The sequence below is a fragment of the Lynx canadensis genome, chromosome E1, assembly GCF_007474595.2.
Source record: "Lynx canadensis isolate LIC74 chromosome E1, mLynCan4.pri.v2, whole genome shotgun sequence".
Classification (NCBI taxonomy): domain Eukaryota; kingdom Metazoa; phylum Chordata; class Mammalia; order Carnivora; family Felidae; genus Lynx; species Lynx canadensis.
Window position 1 is genome coordinate 60,369,298 of NC_044316.2, and position 17,647 is coordinate 60,386,944.

Genomic DNA, 17,647 nt, shown 5'->3' on the forward strand with positions numbered 1-17,647 from the left:
CACAGAGCCCAATGTGGGGCTTGAATTCGTGAACCGTGAGGTCATGACCTGAGCTGAAATCAAAAGTCCGACGCTCAACCGACTAAGCCACCCACGTGTCCCCGAAAAGAAATAGTTTTAACACAGAATCTGGGTTCAGGCTGGGTCGGTCTGATTGGGAAGCTAACACCCCAGTGTGGCAGCCCAGAGCTGGGAGATGCCACTGGCTTTGAAGGCCCTGACAGGTGCCTAGGCTCCCTCCTAAGGGTGCAGTCTGTCCACCTCAGGGACCTCCTTCTGCTGTGGCCTTCACACACTTGGGTGGTGCTGTGATAAGCACATCCCTTTGTCCGTGTCGCTGTGTCCCTGGGCTCTGACACGAGAGGTGGGTGTGCCCTTGAACCTGGGTGCCAGGATGCGGTGTCGGTGACCTCGGTGGGGGAGCATCTCCCACCTAGGGGCTTCGTGCCCATGACTTCTCCCGTGTGACAGCTTCCCCTGGGTACTGTTGGCGTTCTGCTGTGTGAATTTAATAAACCAGGGCTGTGTGGGGACAGTGTGGCTGTTCGGTGGCGTCGCTCCAGGCGCTGCGGCTCAGCTCATCACCTGCTGCTGACAAGGTGACAGCTACTCACGGACAGCCCTGACTCAGCGGAAATGTGCGCCGCGGGCCCCCGGCTGCTCTGTGGAGCAGGGCCACCTCTGGTCCGTCGGGGCTCCTGCTCTTTCCTTCTGGGAGGCTGGCCGCGGGTGCAGCTGTCACATCCCCCTGGCGGCCTGCATGAGGCCTTCGAGGACACTCTCGAGGAGCGGGGCATTTGATCTTACAGAAGACATCTGCAAGTATGGGTGTTCAGGGCTGAACACATTAAAAGGAGTATGCAACTAGAAGGTTGTATTTTCTATTTGAGGATTGTTTCTAAGCAGACATTTCAGTTTTACTTTTAATGTGGCAAGGTGAGCCGAGAGTTAGATTAACTTCTACAAGTGTCATCTAAAACCAGCTGGTTCGCACTGTGGCAGAGGAACCAGTCACCTGTGGAGCTTTCTGAACGTCCAGGTGGCTGCTCCAGACCTGGGACCCTCATTCGGTGGGAGGGCTGGGGTGGCCCAGCCGCTTGTGGAGGGACAGGCAGCTGGGAGTGTCTGGTGAGGCTCTTTCTGCTTCTCAGTGTGGCTGGGGGAGGGGAGGGTCACCCGGACGGAAAATAGCTGCCCACTTTATGTCCATCCCTCCTTGGGACACTTGTTAACGTGGCGACTTAAAGATTTGGGGACTAGATCTTAATTTCTTAAAAAGAATTTTTTTTTTAATGTTTCTTTACTTTTGAGAGGGGCAGAGAGAGAGGGAGACACAGGATCTGAAGCAGGCTCCAGGCTCTGAGCTGTCAGCACAGAGCCCCACGCGGGGCTCGAACCCACGAGCTGTGAGATTGTGACCTGAGCCGAAGTCAGACGCCCAACCAACTGAGCCACCCAGGCGCCCCAGATCTTCTTAATTTCCAGTAGCCCAGGGTCTAGTGGTGAGAGCCAGACTGAGGTCGTATCCATCCCTTTCCTTCTTGTGGCATCTCCCAAGTAAGTATTCAGGGCACTGGCCTTGGTCCAGACCAAGTCCTAGGTCACATTTTCCTTCGGCTGGATGACCTGTAGGCAAGGGAGGGAGAAGGTTTGTCTTCACTGCTGTAGACTCTGTGTTTTCTGTAAGCATAAATTTGGGGAGCTGAGGCATCGCAGACGTTAGGTGTGTTTTAAAGGGAGGTAAAGAGGTGCCTCTCTGTCGTCCTCAGTTACACGGAAATGTGCAAGGCAGTTAGGCTTGAGCGAAGCATTGGGGAAATCTTTCCAAGAGGAATGGTTTAAGCAGGTTTAGAAAATTGCAGAGGAGAATTTTGGGGGAAGAATGAGAGAGACACTCAAAGCAGTTTTGTACCTACTGTGTGCAAGGTGGTGTGCTTTGATGGTGTGGTGCATCCGTGAGCCAGCAGAAGGGAGCCCTCGCCTGTCACTGCCTGTCACGTGGTCGGGACGCTGCCTGTGGCTCGTCTCTGCTCCACAAAACAATGCACTGCTGCCTGAGCACAGCCGACTCCAGGTCCTGTCTGGAGAGACGGTTGGCAAGGACCCGGGGCAGAGGTGCTTCCTGATGCCTGAGGTGGGGGATGCAGGGTGGAGGAGGGGCAGTAGGTCACTAGGGTCCCCCATCCACCTTTTCACGCCACTGCTCTTTCAGAGGTGCGGCTCTCAAGCCTTTTACTGCTTGACAAAGTGCCGCGTGTGTGTGCATTCGGTGACGACTCACAGGTGAGTTCACTGTCACACTGTCAGGATTCAACCTACAAACGTGTTCCTCACGCAGGGTTTTCACAGTTCCTCACACTGACGGTTTCCCATGAATCTGTTCTTGAACATGAGGCCAGTGCCTCTTACCTGGGCGAGGGGCCTTCCGCTGCCCCTCCCCCACCCTTCCAGGGTTCTGGAAGCCATCTGACGTCGTGGGTTCCCTACAGGGGAGGCTCATCCCTCGAGCACCCGCGTGAGATGCTGACACCTCTGCTGGCGTCTGTCACCTGGCCTGGCACTCGGGAGGCCTCGTGTTCTTACAGCAGGTACACTTCACACTCTCTTTTAAGAATTGTGCAAACGCCCAAGTACGGTGAGCGGGGCAGCCCTGCCCTGTGCTTCCGCATTGGCCTCCCCGCTGTGTGTGTGATGTGGCCCATGGCCCTCTTGACTCTTCCTGAGGGGGTCCAGTTAGTGGTTCCTGTTCTGGCCGGACTGAAGTCCCCTTAAGCAGGACTGCAGGCCGTGTGGCGGGTCTTCGGCTCCGGAACCCACTGGTCTTGGCTGGTCGCTACTGGGAAGTTTCGTCCGTTCTTTGCTTATTCCTCAGCTGGTGGTGGTGTGGGGTTCAAGTCCTCCCGTTTCTGGGGCGGTTGGGCTGGTGCAGGGGGAGCAGGGCCTGGTGGAAGAGTATTTCCCTGCTCTCCCGGGAGGCCCTCCCGTCACCGGACTCGTCCCTGTAGTGCTTGTGTTCCCTGCGGCCGGACAGCCAGTACTGTGGAAGTAGTTTCTTTATTCTGAGCCGGCCTCACCACTTGGCCAAGAGGGCCAGCCCGTAGGTTACCCTGTTCATCTGCACGGCGTGCAAGTCTGTCGTGCTGTGCTTTGGCGATGACCACAGCCGGCTGTCAAGGGGGTGAGGCTCGGTGTGGGAGGTGGGAGCTCCTGCGGAGGGAGCCCTGGGGGGCTGGTGCACAGCCTGGGCTGGGAGGAAGGCCACTGCTAGGCCCCAGGGGCTGGTCAGAACGGGAGCCGGAGTCCTCAGTTATGGCAAATTGGGGATGTCAGTGCCTCTCAGCAGGGCGCTCTCAGCTTCTCTGAAGTAGAACACGGCGCCTCAGGCCAGTAGGATGTGGCGTCCTCTTTGGATTTTCAGCCTTTACACTGAACCCTTTTTCTGCCCATGGCCTTTGGACATGTGGGCCTTCAATGTTTAGACTCTAAGCTCTAAATGATGCACGGACATCTCCTCCTCATGACGGCCGCAGCCCCATCAACAGGGCAGTTGTGGACGCTCTTCTCATGGTTGTGGATGTGGCCGTGGTGGTCTTGGGCACCCTCACTTTTGCTCTCAGGTGTTGTGCTGTCTCATGTATTCTTGGCATTTAGAAATCGAAATCCTCAGGTCATCCAGTTGCTTTGTGAGAAATGCTTCCTTGGTAGAGCTCACAGTTCCCTAATTTGGAACTTGTGGAGCTGGGTGTGGTCCCTCCAGGACGGACATGATGGCGCACTGACAGCAGAGTGTGTGGGGAGAGGCCGGGCGTGTGCGCATGCAGGGGCCTGGGATCAGAGAACGGGGCCCCAGGGCTGCAGACAGCTGTGGGATGGTCACCTGTCATTCTCGAGACACCCGAGGATTGGGCTCTTGGGCAGGTGCTGGGTCTAAATGCTAACCAGAGATGTGAAGCCTTAAAACGATGGCTACAAGTGGGCCCTGAGCAAAGTGGGACCTCTCTTGGTGGGGAGCTAGGAAACCCAGGGTGCCCGCACCGGTGTCGGGGTCCCAGCCATGGTTCTGTTGGACTGGAGGGTCTTGTTGCTTATATGCACACTGGGCCCAGAGTGACATTGTGACTCAGAGATGGTATCCCCTGTATTCACGTTTGTACGTGGATGTGTGCAGGTGTGAAGACTGCAATTGGCACTAACACCTTCTCAACTGCCAGGTTAGTCTTTGATGTATCTTTTTTTCTTTAAATTTTTTTCAACGTTTATTTATTTTTGAGGCAGGGAGACAGAGCATGAACGGGGGAGGGTCAGAGAGAGAGGGAGACACAGAATCCGAAACAGGCTCCAGGCTCTGAGCTGTCAGCACAGAGCCTGACGCGGGGCTTGAACTCACGGACTGCGAGATCATGACCTGAGCCAAAGTCCGCCGCTTAACCGACTGAGCCACCCAGGCACCCCTCTTTGGTGTATCTTAAAGGATCTCTGCATTATAAAGAATAAGGCTTGTTTCTGGTTCTTATTTATTTTACTGTTAATAATCTGAGCGCAGATTCCATATATGTGTTTTTGACTTTAGGTGGTTTAACTCAAAGTTATGGGTATTAAGGCTCTGGAAGGTTCTGCCAGTGGCGGATGTGAGCCACTAACATCCCAGACTGATGTTAGGAGGTGGAGGGCTACCTGGTGAGCCAGACTTCTTGCCATAGTGCGATCTGTCCTCCTAGACCAGTGTCTCCAGGAGGGGCCTGAGCAGCCGTGCTCTACATTCTGGAGCATCAGAGGTGGTTCTCGTCGCCAGAGCCAGGACTGCTGCCTGAGAACCTGTTGGTGGTGTGAAGTTGAAGAATGACACGTGGTATTTGCAGGGAGAGAGGAGTGCAGACAGCCCAGTCAGCATAGAAAGCTGTGCTCCTAAAGGTGATGTTTTCTGACCCTGAGGTTACAGGGTGTGCAGCGCCCTGCTCTGAAATCGCACCCAATCTGGGGAGAAGGCTGGGCCCACCCGTGTGAGACCTCTGGACCCTACCGGGTTGGATGGCACAGACTCACCCAGCCTGCAACTGGGGACCCCCTCAGCACGCGACACGTCCTTCTAGTGTGAACCTCAGAGGGCAAGTGGGAGGTGGCTGTGGTGGAGGGTGGGGAGGATGTGTGGGGAGGCGCAGCCTGGCACCAGAAGGCCACTGGGCACAGTTCTGCGTACTCTGGGCCCTGGGCACTGAAGCCTCTGTGTGTGTTGGCGGGCAGCCCTGGTCCCCTCTCACAACTCCCTGCCGGGGGAAGTGGCCAGGCTGTGCCACTGGTGGGGCCCGACTGGTGGGAACTCTCAGGGTCAGTGTGCAGAAGCAAAGAGGGGCTTTTGCTTATGTTCTGTCTGAATGTCTTGGTGTATTTCAGTTGAGGTTTTTAAAAAGAAAAACAAGGGATTATTTCTTAAAATAGGAAAAAGACATTTAGGTTATTTTACAGTACAGTCCTTAAAAAGTGACATTTGAAAATTCTTTTTTAAAAAAAGCACTCTTCTGGGGCGCCTGGGGGGCTCAGTCAGTTAAGCATCCAACTCAGGTCATGGTCTCACGGTTCGTGGGTTCGAGCCCTGTGTCGGGCTGTGTGCTGACAGCCCGGAGCCTGGAGCCTGTTTTGGATTCTGTGTCTCCCTCTCTCTCAGCCCCTCCCCTACTCGTGCTTTCAAAAAAAAATAAACACTAAAAAAATTAAAAAAACAAAACTACTCTTCTGATATCTTCAGTTAAGTCTAGAAAGTTTGTATTTTCAACGTCACGATGGTAAAATCTAGGCCACATTGAGCCCGGGGTTACTTGAGGAGTTCTTTGGAAGCAGGCAGATGTTCATGACAGTCTAGGCAGGTGTTCCCATGGAAGGTGCACCCTCTTGCCCTGCCTCATGGGAACCACCGCAGTGATCCAAGTGGCATTTACTCTGCAGCCACTTTGTCAAGCCTCCTGGCAACCAGGGGATCACAGGGGGAAGAAAGAGGTGCACAGGTGATGAGGGGCCCATGGTCCTAAAAGAGGTCAGGGATCCAGTCTTCATGGTGTTTTCTCGGTCATGGCCATACCTCCCTAGTGCCTGCCTCTACCCCAAGGGCTAGAAGTCAGCACTGTTGGTATTTGGGCTCCTAGGGGCCCTGAGCAAGCTGTGGTCCCTCAGTGTGATGCTTGTGGTCCAGTCACGGACTCACTAGGGGCTGTCACTCTGTGTCTTGTGGCGGATGCAGTGTCCTGACCTCCCGTTAGGTGGAGAAGGGCCTGGCGCAGAGAGTCCCGATCATCATCAGGATTGGAGTCACAGTACGGTGTTTGGCTGGGCTTCCAAGTGTTCTCCTGTGGTGACGGCATATTTTGGATGGCAGCGTGTTGTCTCCGTCGTGGTTCAACCCTCCATTCCCATCAGCAGGGGTTTATTTCTATTGTTACAAACAGTGGTTGCACCAGCGCAGGTGCTCAGGACACCTTGGGGACACCTCCCAGGAGGCACCAAGTGGGGGGCGGCCCCCACTACTTGGTCACATCCTGAGTCCACATGAAGGGCTTTGCACACAGAGTGGTGCCTGCGTCATGTCCTCAGGGACAAAGGCCCCGCAGCCGACTTGCCAGTTCAAGGGTCATCCTGTAGACGCTCTGCCTGCGACCCCCACCCGCTGTGTCAGTACGCATGTTGGGATTCCTGTTGGTCATCGGGTGTGCTCACTGTGTTTTCTGCTGAGTTGGGGTGTTCCTAGTTTTGGGTGTGTGTGGGCTCTCCCCGTGTAAGTGCCATCGCAGCACACTCACTCACGTTTGCTACTTGCTTTGGTGTGTTGGTGTGCTGAGGTCACGACACTTCACGACATCCTCCGTCACTCCCTTCGGATTTCTTGCACCATTGGAAATTGGTTCCCCGGCCTGGGAGTAGGCCACATTTGCTGGCCTTTTCTTTCAGCCGTTTTACGGTTTCATCTTAGAAACATTTTGAGCTCTCTCACCCTTTGGGTTTCTTTGGTGACTTGTATTGGTTGGTGGGTCCTGTGTGTCGTGGGCGTGTCTTGAGGAACACAGGTCCACACGTGAAGAGCGTGGCTCCCTTTCGTGGCTCCCCATTCTTGCCTCCGCCCTCTCACCCCATGGTTCCCTTCCAGCTTGAACTTAGGCTAAAACACATGCCTGGGCCTGCCCCCTTGCTGCTGCCTTGTCGGGGCTCTCGTGATTTGTGGGGGACGGGCACCGAGGCCTTTCTGCTGGAAGGCGCCGTGCTACTCTCAAGTCCCCTCAATTCTCTGCGTGAAATTCTGGCGTCGCCGTGCGTGGGCATTTCATACATTCCCCCAGACATGTTTGGTGTCCCGGTGCCTCCCTGAGCCCGGCTGCCGCGTCGCGGGCAGACCTGCCGTGCCGCCGCCACCCCCGGAGCCGCCAGATGCCGCAGTTCCATAGCGTGTCGGCTCGGCGGTGTAGCCCACGGGGAGCCCTCCGTCTGCCTCGTGTGAGGTTGGCTTTCTTAGCAGGATTTCCTGAGGTGCATCAGGTGTGGCGAGTATTGCCGGTCTGTTCCTTTCCCCTGGTGCGTGGTAGTCCTCGGCAGGCCGTGCCCGGTGGTGAAACATTCACCTGCCGAAGGACACGAGCGTGGTTTCCGGGGTTGGTATCGTGAGCAAGGTGCCGTGCGCATCTGTGTGCAGGGAAGTCTTCACGTCTCGGATAAATGCTGAAGAGTGCGCTCGCTGGGTCATGGAGTACATCCACCTCTTGCAGTTTATTTATTTTTGTGATTATTGGAATATAGTTGACATACAGTGTTACATTATGCAACTTGGTTCTGATGGAGCAGATAAAGAAGCATTCAGGGAGTTGAGAGAGTATTTTGTTTTAACGTTTTCAGATTTTCAGACAAGTCATTACCCCCACTTTCTGAGGAACGATTCCGCAGGTGGTTTGGATGGTTTGGGGACAGTACAGACCTGGGCTGTCAGTGTCCTGGAGAGCAGCCCCGATACTGCCCCACCCCCACCCCAGATTCTTTATTACCTGCCACCTAGATTTAATCTGAATCTCTGGCTGTTTGATATGGTAAGTGGTTTTCACTGACTTACTGTCCCTGTTCTCAGGGGAAGCCGCTGAATGATGCGGTGGGTGAGCCCAGCTCTGCGAGTCGGGCAGGTGGTGTGGCGGGAGCTGCCCTCGACACCAAGGGGCCATGTCCAGTGGAAGGGTAGATGCCACTTGTCCTTTGCCTCAGTCTTGCTTTGTAGTCACATTAGGCGTTTCAGGAGTCCTTGCCCCCAGGTATGACCGTGGGCTCCTTCCCTCTCTCCTGCGATGCATTTCTCTTGTGGCTGATGTGTGTTGTAGTGGTGGCCACCCAGCCTGGACTGTGAACTTGCAGAGGTAGAAACATTAGTCCAGAAAATAAACCGTGATACAACCAGTGCAGAAGCTACCTCTTTTGGTAGTCACGAATTATTCTGATTTAAAGAACACGTATGGTGGGAACTCACATGCACCTTGGCTCTCGGCCACGGCACCGAGGGCAGTGGTAGGCGGGGTCTTGTCCATAGGGAAGGCGCTTGGGAGGGTTTTAAGGGCCTTCATGGCTGTGCGACTTCTCCGTGGAAAGGGAGTCCACTGGGGCAGGGGACAGTGGGTCCAGGTGCTGCACGGGCCAGAGGCCCACCCCAGCAGCTCGGGATGATATAGGTCTCCCAGTGTTGGTGGGGTCCCTCATCCTCTAAGGGAAGGCCAGCACAGAAGCCTGTACTTCTCCTCTGTCTGGAGTGGCCACTGCTGCTGCAGGCCAGCTAAGGGCCTTTGGGACACTTTTCAAAATGTCCTATGGGAACTGGAAACCAAAATGTCTATAGAACTAGATATTCTGTCCATCATTTCCTCTTGCCCCCTAGCAAATTCAACACTGTTTTTTTTTTTTTTCCCCCTGAGCAAGTTGGGCCACATTTTTGAGGGAGGTATGATGGCTATTTGTACTGGTGACTGAAATGGCAGTTCTGTGGTGGTGGCCACACCCGCTCCTGGGAAGCCAGTGCTGTCCCTGGGTCTGAGTGTGGCTCCACGTGCAGCCCTGTTGTGTGCTCTGGGGCATCCTGGGTGACTCCGCCCCTGCGTCCCTGGAGGTGCAGCCCCACACCACCGGGCCGGGGGGCGGGGAGGGGGTGTGTTGTCCCAGTGCCTCCTGGAGACTCCATCCATACCGTGAATGCCTTCAGTGACAACTTTGTTCTTTAAATTAGAATAATTCGTGACTTACCAAAAGACGTAGCTTCTGTGCTGGCTGTATCACGGTTTCTTTTATGGACTGTTTCTACCTCTGCAAAGAATGCCCGGGTCCCTCCTGCCCCTGGGTGCGCACCTCGCAAGCTGGGTGGCGGAGCTGTGGCACTCTGGGGGTTAAGTCATTTCTCTCACCTGGAGGCTGCTTTGTCCTTAGGCACTTGGCGTTAGACAAATGACATGCTGTCTAGAGAGAAGGGTATTTAAATTACATTTCTGGACTCTGGGTTGCCAAAAGGAAGCCCTCTGGGGAATCTTATATATTTGACATGCATTTGCAGTGTGTAATTGGAACCATGAGAAAGGTTTTTGTTCAAAGCTAGTGAAGAGTTTCCTTATTTTAAACCTGTTGAATCTGGAAAGAGTCGTTAGTTTTTGAACTGTTTCTCTGATAATGACTTCTTATACAGGTTTGGGGTTAACAGCTGTTTCTACTCCATAGGTACTACCCCCCACCCCAGGCTTTGTGGTTGTTCCCGGTGGCCTGCACGGCTGCTGTGTCTTGTCCTCCAGGCCCTCCTACAGCAGAGGCTGGAGAGGGCCAGGCCTGGTGGCCGCGGTGGTCCCGCCAGCCCCTTTCCCCCTCAGGTTGCTGTCAACATGGCATGAATCAGAGCTGACAGGCCCGAGTTTCAGTTTTCTTGTTAAATCCACCGTGTCCCTTTTCCTCCTCTGAGCTGCTTTACTTTCTGTAAGTCAGATTCCCTTGTGGCGCCCGTGAGGGGAGCGTCCCCACTGTCTTCTCTGGGACCCTGTCCAGTAGTGAGGCCTGTGTCGGTCCAGGCAGCCACTTCTTCACCTGCCCTGGAGGGTCAGCTGCTGATGTCTGTTGCCGGTGTCAGTGGAGGGGTCATCAGAGGCCTCCGAGGAAAATGACAGGTTCAAGACGTCGAGGGCATTTGTGCCAAGGACTTGGGTGGAGCTTGGCCGGGTGGCCATGTGGGTGGGTGTGGCTGGTGGGCGGCGTGGGCCTCTCCTTCTCTGACCTGTTTCTGTGGGAGGACGAAGCCTAGCGCCTGCCCGTTGTCAGACCCAGCACATGGGCACGCGTGGGTGCTGGGGATAAAGTCAGGGTGTGTGTCCGGGGGTCACCATGGCCCGTGTTCCCCACTGGTCTGGTACCCTTGTCCTGAAGGGCTCAGCCTGCAGGCTAGTGCTCAGAGGCTGACCTTTTTCCACTCCTGGAGACAGCGGGCCACATGGACAAAGGTTGGACCCACTAGGCTGTCAATTTGCCCAGCAATAAATGTTGGTCAAACTGTGGCAAGGTCTGTGTGTGAGTGGTGGTGGAGGTCCGTTAGTGGAATACAAACCAGCAATTTGTGTGTCCTTTTCCTCATGGCTGACTGACTTCACTGGCCAACAAGGCAACGCTTTGGAAAACCGTCTCCCTCTTGGGAACAGACCACTGGGTTCCCTGACCCGGAGTCAGGTTCTGCGGGTATGATGGGAGTGACCTCAGGGGCGCGTAGGCCTGGGGTGGGGGCTGTGTACATATGGAAGCAGGCTTCTCACCGGTTGCACTGAGCATTCTCAGTGTGGTTGGTGGCGGGTGTGATGCCTACCTGAAGCCGACATCCGCAGCATGGGCCGCTGTCACTCATGGTTGTCTGTCTTGAAATTGATTTTGTCCAGTGGACCGATAAATTGGGACTCAGCAGTTAGCACCCAGATTCCCCTCAGGCTATAGAATTGCTGAACGGTCTTACCCAGAGCTGTCTGGGCAGCTGAGTTACAGTAACGGTCTTAGGGGCCCTGGCGTAGCAGTGATACTGTGTTTATAGGATGCTTTCCTCCTAAAGGTGCCACAGCCTATTAGTTGTGACATCCATTGGGCTGCGAATGGGCTGTCCTGTGAGTGTGGAAAGTGAATATGAACGACACTGGAAGATGAGGAGTAGTTCCAGGTGGTGTGGAATTTCCAGTAGAACTGCTGATGACCAGTCTGAAGCATTGCAGAGGTGGTTTAGTTCAAGTTCAGACAAAAAGTAAAAAATCACTAAGATTTAACCCCTTCATGTACAGCGGCTATGATGGCGCCTTCTCGCTTGCTGTGGCATTTGTATCTGCCCTGTGAGTCTTACTGGAGGTCTCGTTAGACATTCACGAGGACTGATAGGTGTTCTTCCGGAAAATGGAGCTTAGTTTCTGGTGTGCTGGATGACGAAGGCAGACCGTTGTCACCTTCAGAGGCTCCCGCCCAGCGAAGTTTGCCTGGCATGGAGAAGGCTCCAGGGCCGCTGCAGCACTGTGGTGTGGCCTGGAGAGATGCAACGTGTGGGGGTGCTGGGGCCTCTCGAGAGGGAACCCCAGGAGCCACTTGGGTGGGAGTCGTCGGACAGACCCGCCCTGAGAGCCAGGGGCGGTGTGGCAGTGACGGAGGGGCTGGGCGAGAAGAAGCTGGGGTGAGGGGTGGCAGTGGTGGGGAGAGCAGGCCTTAGCTCGATGGGGAGGCAAGGGTGGGTGACCCTGGGGTGACCACCGTGCTGTGAACTGTGCCCCAGAAAATGGTGTGTGTGGCCTCTGGCCCAGTTTCAGACGCTGTGGCATGTGGGGCGTGTCCCAGGAAGGGCGTCCTGCTGCTGCTCAGTTGAGGAAACGAGAACTCGGCAAGAGGGTGGGCTCCAAGGTTTGGGGTCCTCGGCATGCACAGAGGAGGGGAGGCCCGTCCCAGCTGCGGTTTCCTCCGTGTGCTGGGCGTGGGTGCCCCGGAACACCCTGTGCTCCATGGGACGGTGGGTGGAGGCGCCTTGCTTGGCCCCATCCTGGGAGGAAATGTGTGACCTAGAGCACCGTGTCTTTGAGCTTTCTATGTTTTGATAACTTATTTTGGAGTCTGCTTACGTAACTTTAAGTAAATTTATCTTAACATTTTACAATCTGATTAAAAATAATCATATGTATATAAAAATTGTACAAAGGGCCACCTGGGTGGCTCAGTCGGTTAAGCGTCCGACTTTGGCTCAGGTCATGATCTCGTGGTCCGTGAGTTCGAGCCCTGCGTCGGGCTCTGTGCTGTCAGTTCAGAGCCTGGAGCCTGCTATGGATTCTGTGTCTCCCTCTCTCTCTGACCCTCCCCCGTTCATGCTCTGTCTCTCTGTCTCAAAAATAAATAAAAACGTTAAACAAAATTTTTTTTAAAAATTGTACACAATCAAATCTACTTTTTGTTGCTATTTATATGGAATCAAAGTCCTTAGATGCAAAAAGGCAGAGGGGAGATTTGTGTTTGATATTCACAGTCCTTCTGTTGTTTCTTTTGATTTTTTTTTTTTTTTTTTGCCCAAGGCTATTTCTAGGTATGTTTTCCTGGAAGATAATTTCTAGGATGATAGTTGCACATTTGGGTAATTGCTGCTTCATTTTTCTTGAATCCTACCTGGAATGTCTTCTCAGATCGCGTGCATGTAACGGTGCTCGTCTGGCTAAACAGACTGGAGGGTGTGAAGTGCACGGTGAGGTGCTAGTGATGGGCGCTTGTGTCCCGGGGCGGCCCTGGCACACACATGCACGGTGGGGGCTGAGGCTGGCCCCTCTTGTCCTGCCTTCTGGTCACTCGGTGTGCTGGCTTTTAGCTTTGTTCTTTGTTGTGTCAGTGGTTGGTCGTCGTCGTCGTCCTGGTCGGCCGTTCCTGTTTTGGGCAAATGCGTGGTGCTTGTCTGCGGCAGACACCTGCCCGGTGTGGGAAGCTGCCGTGTCCGCGCCATGCGGCCGGGGGTGTCAGGCTGCTGGAGCGCGGGAGGCCCTGGCCGCGGGCGCGCTCCCCACGGCAACCTGCAGCTGATGCGTCCCTCAAGGGTGTGGGCCGTGGCCTCTGGCCTTCCCCTGCCCATCCTACGGCGTCAGGCGTCAGGTACTGCGAAGCAGTTCTGCCCGAGCGCCACCAGTGCTGGGGGCGGGGACACATGGTCACTCCGTCTTCTCTGAGAACAGATGTTCACTTGTTTCCACTTTTCATACTTTCTAAACACCAGGGTGAGCTGTCTGCGTGCTTTATGGCAGCATCGTTGTTGGTTTTAGATTAGTAAATTGGGACTTTCGGAGTATCTTTCGAAAATCTCATTTATAGTGACTTCTAAAAAAACTTATATCGTCTGAATTGCAAATTAAACATTTTTTTAGTTTTTTTCTATCATATTTTCCCGTTAGTTTAAGAGTTTTGTTTTTGTTTTTGTTTTTTTAGTAGGGGGCACGAGAGTAGGGAGGGGGCAGAGGGAGGGAGAGAGAAGAGAATCCCAAGCAGGCTCCACGTTCAGCGTAGAGCCTGACGTGGGGCTCCATCCCACGACCCCGGGATCATGACCTGAGCTGAAATCAAGAATCAGATGCTTAACCCACTGAGCCACCTAGGTGCCCCTAAGAGGCTTATAAAAAACTAGTTCATTTATAACATTAATCAGATTCTCATATTTTTTAAAGCCCTGTACATGACTATAACACATGGTACTTTATTTTCTGTTTAAATAGTTTACGTGTCTTAATAAGTGAACTCTTCCCCAAGTACTTGAAATACATGAATCTGGTAAATTTAACAGATAAATATGCTAAAATTTTAGCTCCTTTAAACATTCTAAGACTCTTACCATGTATCTTAAAATTCTCTCATATTTTACATCAAAAATCACATGAGCAGTATTATTAAATTACTCATTTTCAAATGGAACCAGAAGGATAATCTGTTATGTACTTCAGATTACTTTGTACAGTGCAGATATTTTAGATAATTAAACGTATGTTGGTTATCCCTAAAATTAACACAGAAGTAACCCTGGGCTTGGTTTCCTTTGTCATCCTGGTTCTTGATTCTGAAACTGAGCGACTTAAGGCTCCCTGCGCCCCAGGTTCTCCTCCCCAGGGTGGGATGTCGGGCGCTACCTTCTGGCCCGAAGGTGAGGCGGTCTCCTGTCCGTGGTCCCTGTGGCCAGCAGACCCCAGGCATCTCCATGCCTTCCGGTACCCACTTTCCTCTCTTCCTGTCATTTGGGGGCAGCTTTTTAAAAAACGTGTCCACCGACTTCTATTTCCCTTCTAAACACGTGCTTTCTGACCAGGTGGCTTTAGGTTGGGCTGGGGAGCCGGCAGGCGTGCTGCTGCCGAAAAGCTGCGCGTGCCGCCCCCTGGCCCCGTGCTCACAGTCTTTGTTTCCTGTGCCCAGTTGTTCCCGTGATCCTGAAGGCGCTGACCTATGAGGAGAAGCGGGGCTCCTGCAGTGTAGGTACCAACGTCAGGGACGCCGCCTGCTACGTGTGCTGGGCCTTCGCACGTGCCTATGAGCCCCGGGAGCTGCAGCCCTTCGTGGCCGCCATCTCCAGGTAAAGTCCGCAGCGGGGTCGGATGCGCCCTGAGGTTGTCCCCGGGATCACGTCCTCCCGACAGCAGTGTGCATGGGAAGCAGCTGACGTGGCCCCTTTCCCACAAGAAATAGGTATTAATGAGCAGATAATATGACTTTAAGGGTGGTCTGTAGAAAAGAAACAGCTAGAGTGGAATTCCTTTTTTGTGGGTAAACAGTTCAAGCCGGAAGTGTTTAGGAGGAATGTTCTAGAGGCTTTGGCCTCTGGCTAGCAGATCCTTAGATGAAGGGGATCGGTGTGAAAGAAGTGCAGGTGGGGAGCACGTGAGTCGGTCAGGCGGTTTGTCTGAGTGTCTGTGCTGTGAGAAATTGTCACCTTGGCCAGAGTTCCTGGAAATGCTCAGGAGAGCTGGAGAAGGAAGCTGCTTTTGTGGAGGAGGCTGTGTTTTGTACCGCCTTAAGTTGCTAGTTCTTACGGACTTGCGCTTGAAATTCACCTGAGGCAACACTTACCAGCATCCTCAGTACCTTTGAAACGAAAATCGACACTCTTCAGGACAGGTTTGTGAGGTAGAAAAATAGATTTCTCTGGTTTCCTAGTGAAAGAATGGAGGCCAGCAGGCTCGTGGCCCCACCAGAACGCTCCCTGGACTGTGGCACCTCCGGGCTATTGGCCCTCTGACTTGGCCGTGAGAGCCCAGCCGAGCCCACCCTGCCCCCACCCTGCCCCCACCCCCACCCCCTCCGCCCCCCAACCAGGCCATCTGGACACCTGTGACGTCATGCCCCACTTTTAGGCTCTGATATTTTGTTGCTTGGGAAAAGTGCAAAACAAGTGTTGTTCCCAGTAGAGTGAGTTTTTAATTTAATTTTTGTACTCGGATTTGTTACTCTGTGTTTTGGACTGAAATCAGGTCCTTTCATTTGAAGAATGTCTGGTCTCTACTTCTTGTGGCTTAAGTGGCCAGGGGAGGGCCTCTGAGCTCGGTGGCGGCCTCAGTGTTAGGCATGCACAAGATCCTTACCTGACAGCTTTTACTAGCAAACAGATTTCAGGATGGTGCTCAGGTCACAGGTCGTGGCAGCTGCCTCGACCTGGGGAGGTGGGGGTGGGGGGCGTGCTACCCCCAAGGTCTGTGCGCGAGACCCTTCGGGGTCCTGGAGGCCAGGTCCTCCTCCTCAGGTGTCCCTGGGCACCCGTGGGAGCTGTCAGTCCACTCGGCACGCAGCATGCTCAGAGGGCAGCCAGGGCCTCGGCTCCTGTGGCTCCTCTGTGTGGGAGCAGAGGGTTTGGGGACTGGAGTGTCCCTCCCATCTTACTCGTGTCCCATGTCCCCAGGATTTGAGGGCTGAGAGAGGGGCCTCAGGCCTGTTTACCACCGGAGACGCATGGCTGAGGCCTCTATCACTCAATCTTGACTCTCACATCAAAGCAAAGCCTCCAGAGGAACCTGAGGATTGTGATCCTGGCTCAAGGAGATAAAGTGTTTCCGAGGAAGTCATAAAGAGGCCTGGCTCTCCCTAGCCGTGTCCACTTGGGGAGGTGTGGGGCGGAGCCAGAGGGCAGTGGTCTGGCGGGATGCTGTCCTGCAGAGGAGCTGGCCCAGGGGGCAGAAGAAGGCAGCGTGTGCCACGTCCCTCACTCGTCCATGGCTGTGGCTGCTGGTTACCCTCGGGAGCAACGAGGGCCAGGCTGCCCCAGGGAGACTGCCAGATCCTGGGCCCTACCTGCGGCCCTTTCCCCCCCTCGCTGCCTCTGCACTTGCCCTCCACTGTGCTGTAAACCGGCTTGAGGGAAGTCCCTGCCTGCTTTCTTGTCCTGCCTCTCAACTCTTTGGAAGTTGCTTCTGTAACTAGAGAACGAAGGCAGAAAACGTGCTTACTGTTGACGTCAGTCACAGGACGATGCCGTGAGGTGTGGGTAGGGGCTATGGTTCTTCCCGTTCCATCGAGGATGAGCAAGGGACAGTGCTCAGGACACTCAGCCAGAGTCTCCCAGCAGACAGGTGCTGGGGCAGGCCCAGCTCTGCATGAGGGCACGGCCTGCCTCTGTGCTGAGAAGCCCGGACAGCCTGCTGTGCAGCAGACGCGACACGCGGCGCTTCAGGGGAATCCGGCTCTTCACACGGTCGTTCCCATTTCACAGTGCAAATGACCCCAACACACTTGCTTTTCAGTTTGACATTTGTCTGAGAGCCTCAAGCTTCACAGGAATCTGTGCCCCTCCTTTCTCCAGGGACCCTCTTTGGTCCAGCCTGATAGGAGAAGTGGGGCCCAAGGATGAAAGGTCGCCAGAGGAAATGGGATCGGAGTGAGACTTTGCTCACCTGGACAGCAGGAGCCCTGCGTGTGCAGAGCCGCACAGAAGGGAGAGCGGCCATCATTCACACTGTTCTGTACTTTGAGGACAGCTTCTTTCGGCACCTCAGGGTCGCAACCCTAATGTCCCCACTGATGTGTGCGGGCCCAGGGTTCCTCCCCAGAGCTCTGGGCTTTCAGGAGGGAGGGTTTTAGGGAGGGAGGCTCTGGGCTTTCTGCATTTTCAGAGCTTACTGTCACACCCCGATCTCAGTGGTGACTATCAAAGTGAAGCATCAATGAATGGAGAGACTTGTTGGTAAATGTTAAGCCTGGCCTTAGCGTGACATGGGTGTGGAAGTCGGGGGTTGGCTTGAGTGTGTGGGTCCCAGGCATAAGCAGGTCATAGGCCCTTGGACCTTTGGACCAGCCTGCACAATAACCGGTAAGCTCCCTTCTCTGGAGCGTGCTTCCTGCACAACGTGGGGCTGAGTTTTTGGAGGCCGAGGGGCACCAGCACATCTTACTGCAGGGTCACCACCATTATCCAGAGAAGCAAAGACAGACTTGGGGCCCAGGGAGCTGGCTCTGTACTTTGAGAGGATCCTGACTTCTTGACTCACTTCTTGGTGTGTGGCCCTTGGCAAGAGGTCTTCCAAGGGACCGGCGACCACCGGGTTAGTCCGCCTGGGTTGGACTGCCCTCGGAGTGAGCATGCCTTTGCAGACTGCTTATGGCAGAGAGGGTGGGGCTGAGCCCACTCCTTGGGGGTCTCAGGGAG

General features: G+C 54.4%; 1 protein-coding gene across 2 annotated transcripts in view; it reads left to right on the forward strand.

The window, feature by feature from the left end:
- The window catches only part of TBCD (tubulin folding cofactor D), a 164,850-nt gene that overhangs the window by 80,564 nt on the left and 66,639 nt on the right, over window positions 1–17,647 (forward strand). For both annotated transcript variants that reach the window (XM_030296703.1, XM_030296704.1), the window contains exon 14: window positions 14,431–14,587. In XM_030296703.1, the coding sequence (XP_030152563.1) occupies window positions 14,431–14,587 (157 nt within the window). The remainder of the gene's footprint in view (window positions 1–14,430; window positions 14,588–17,647) is intronic.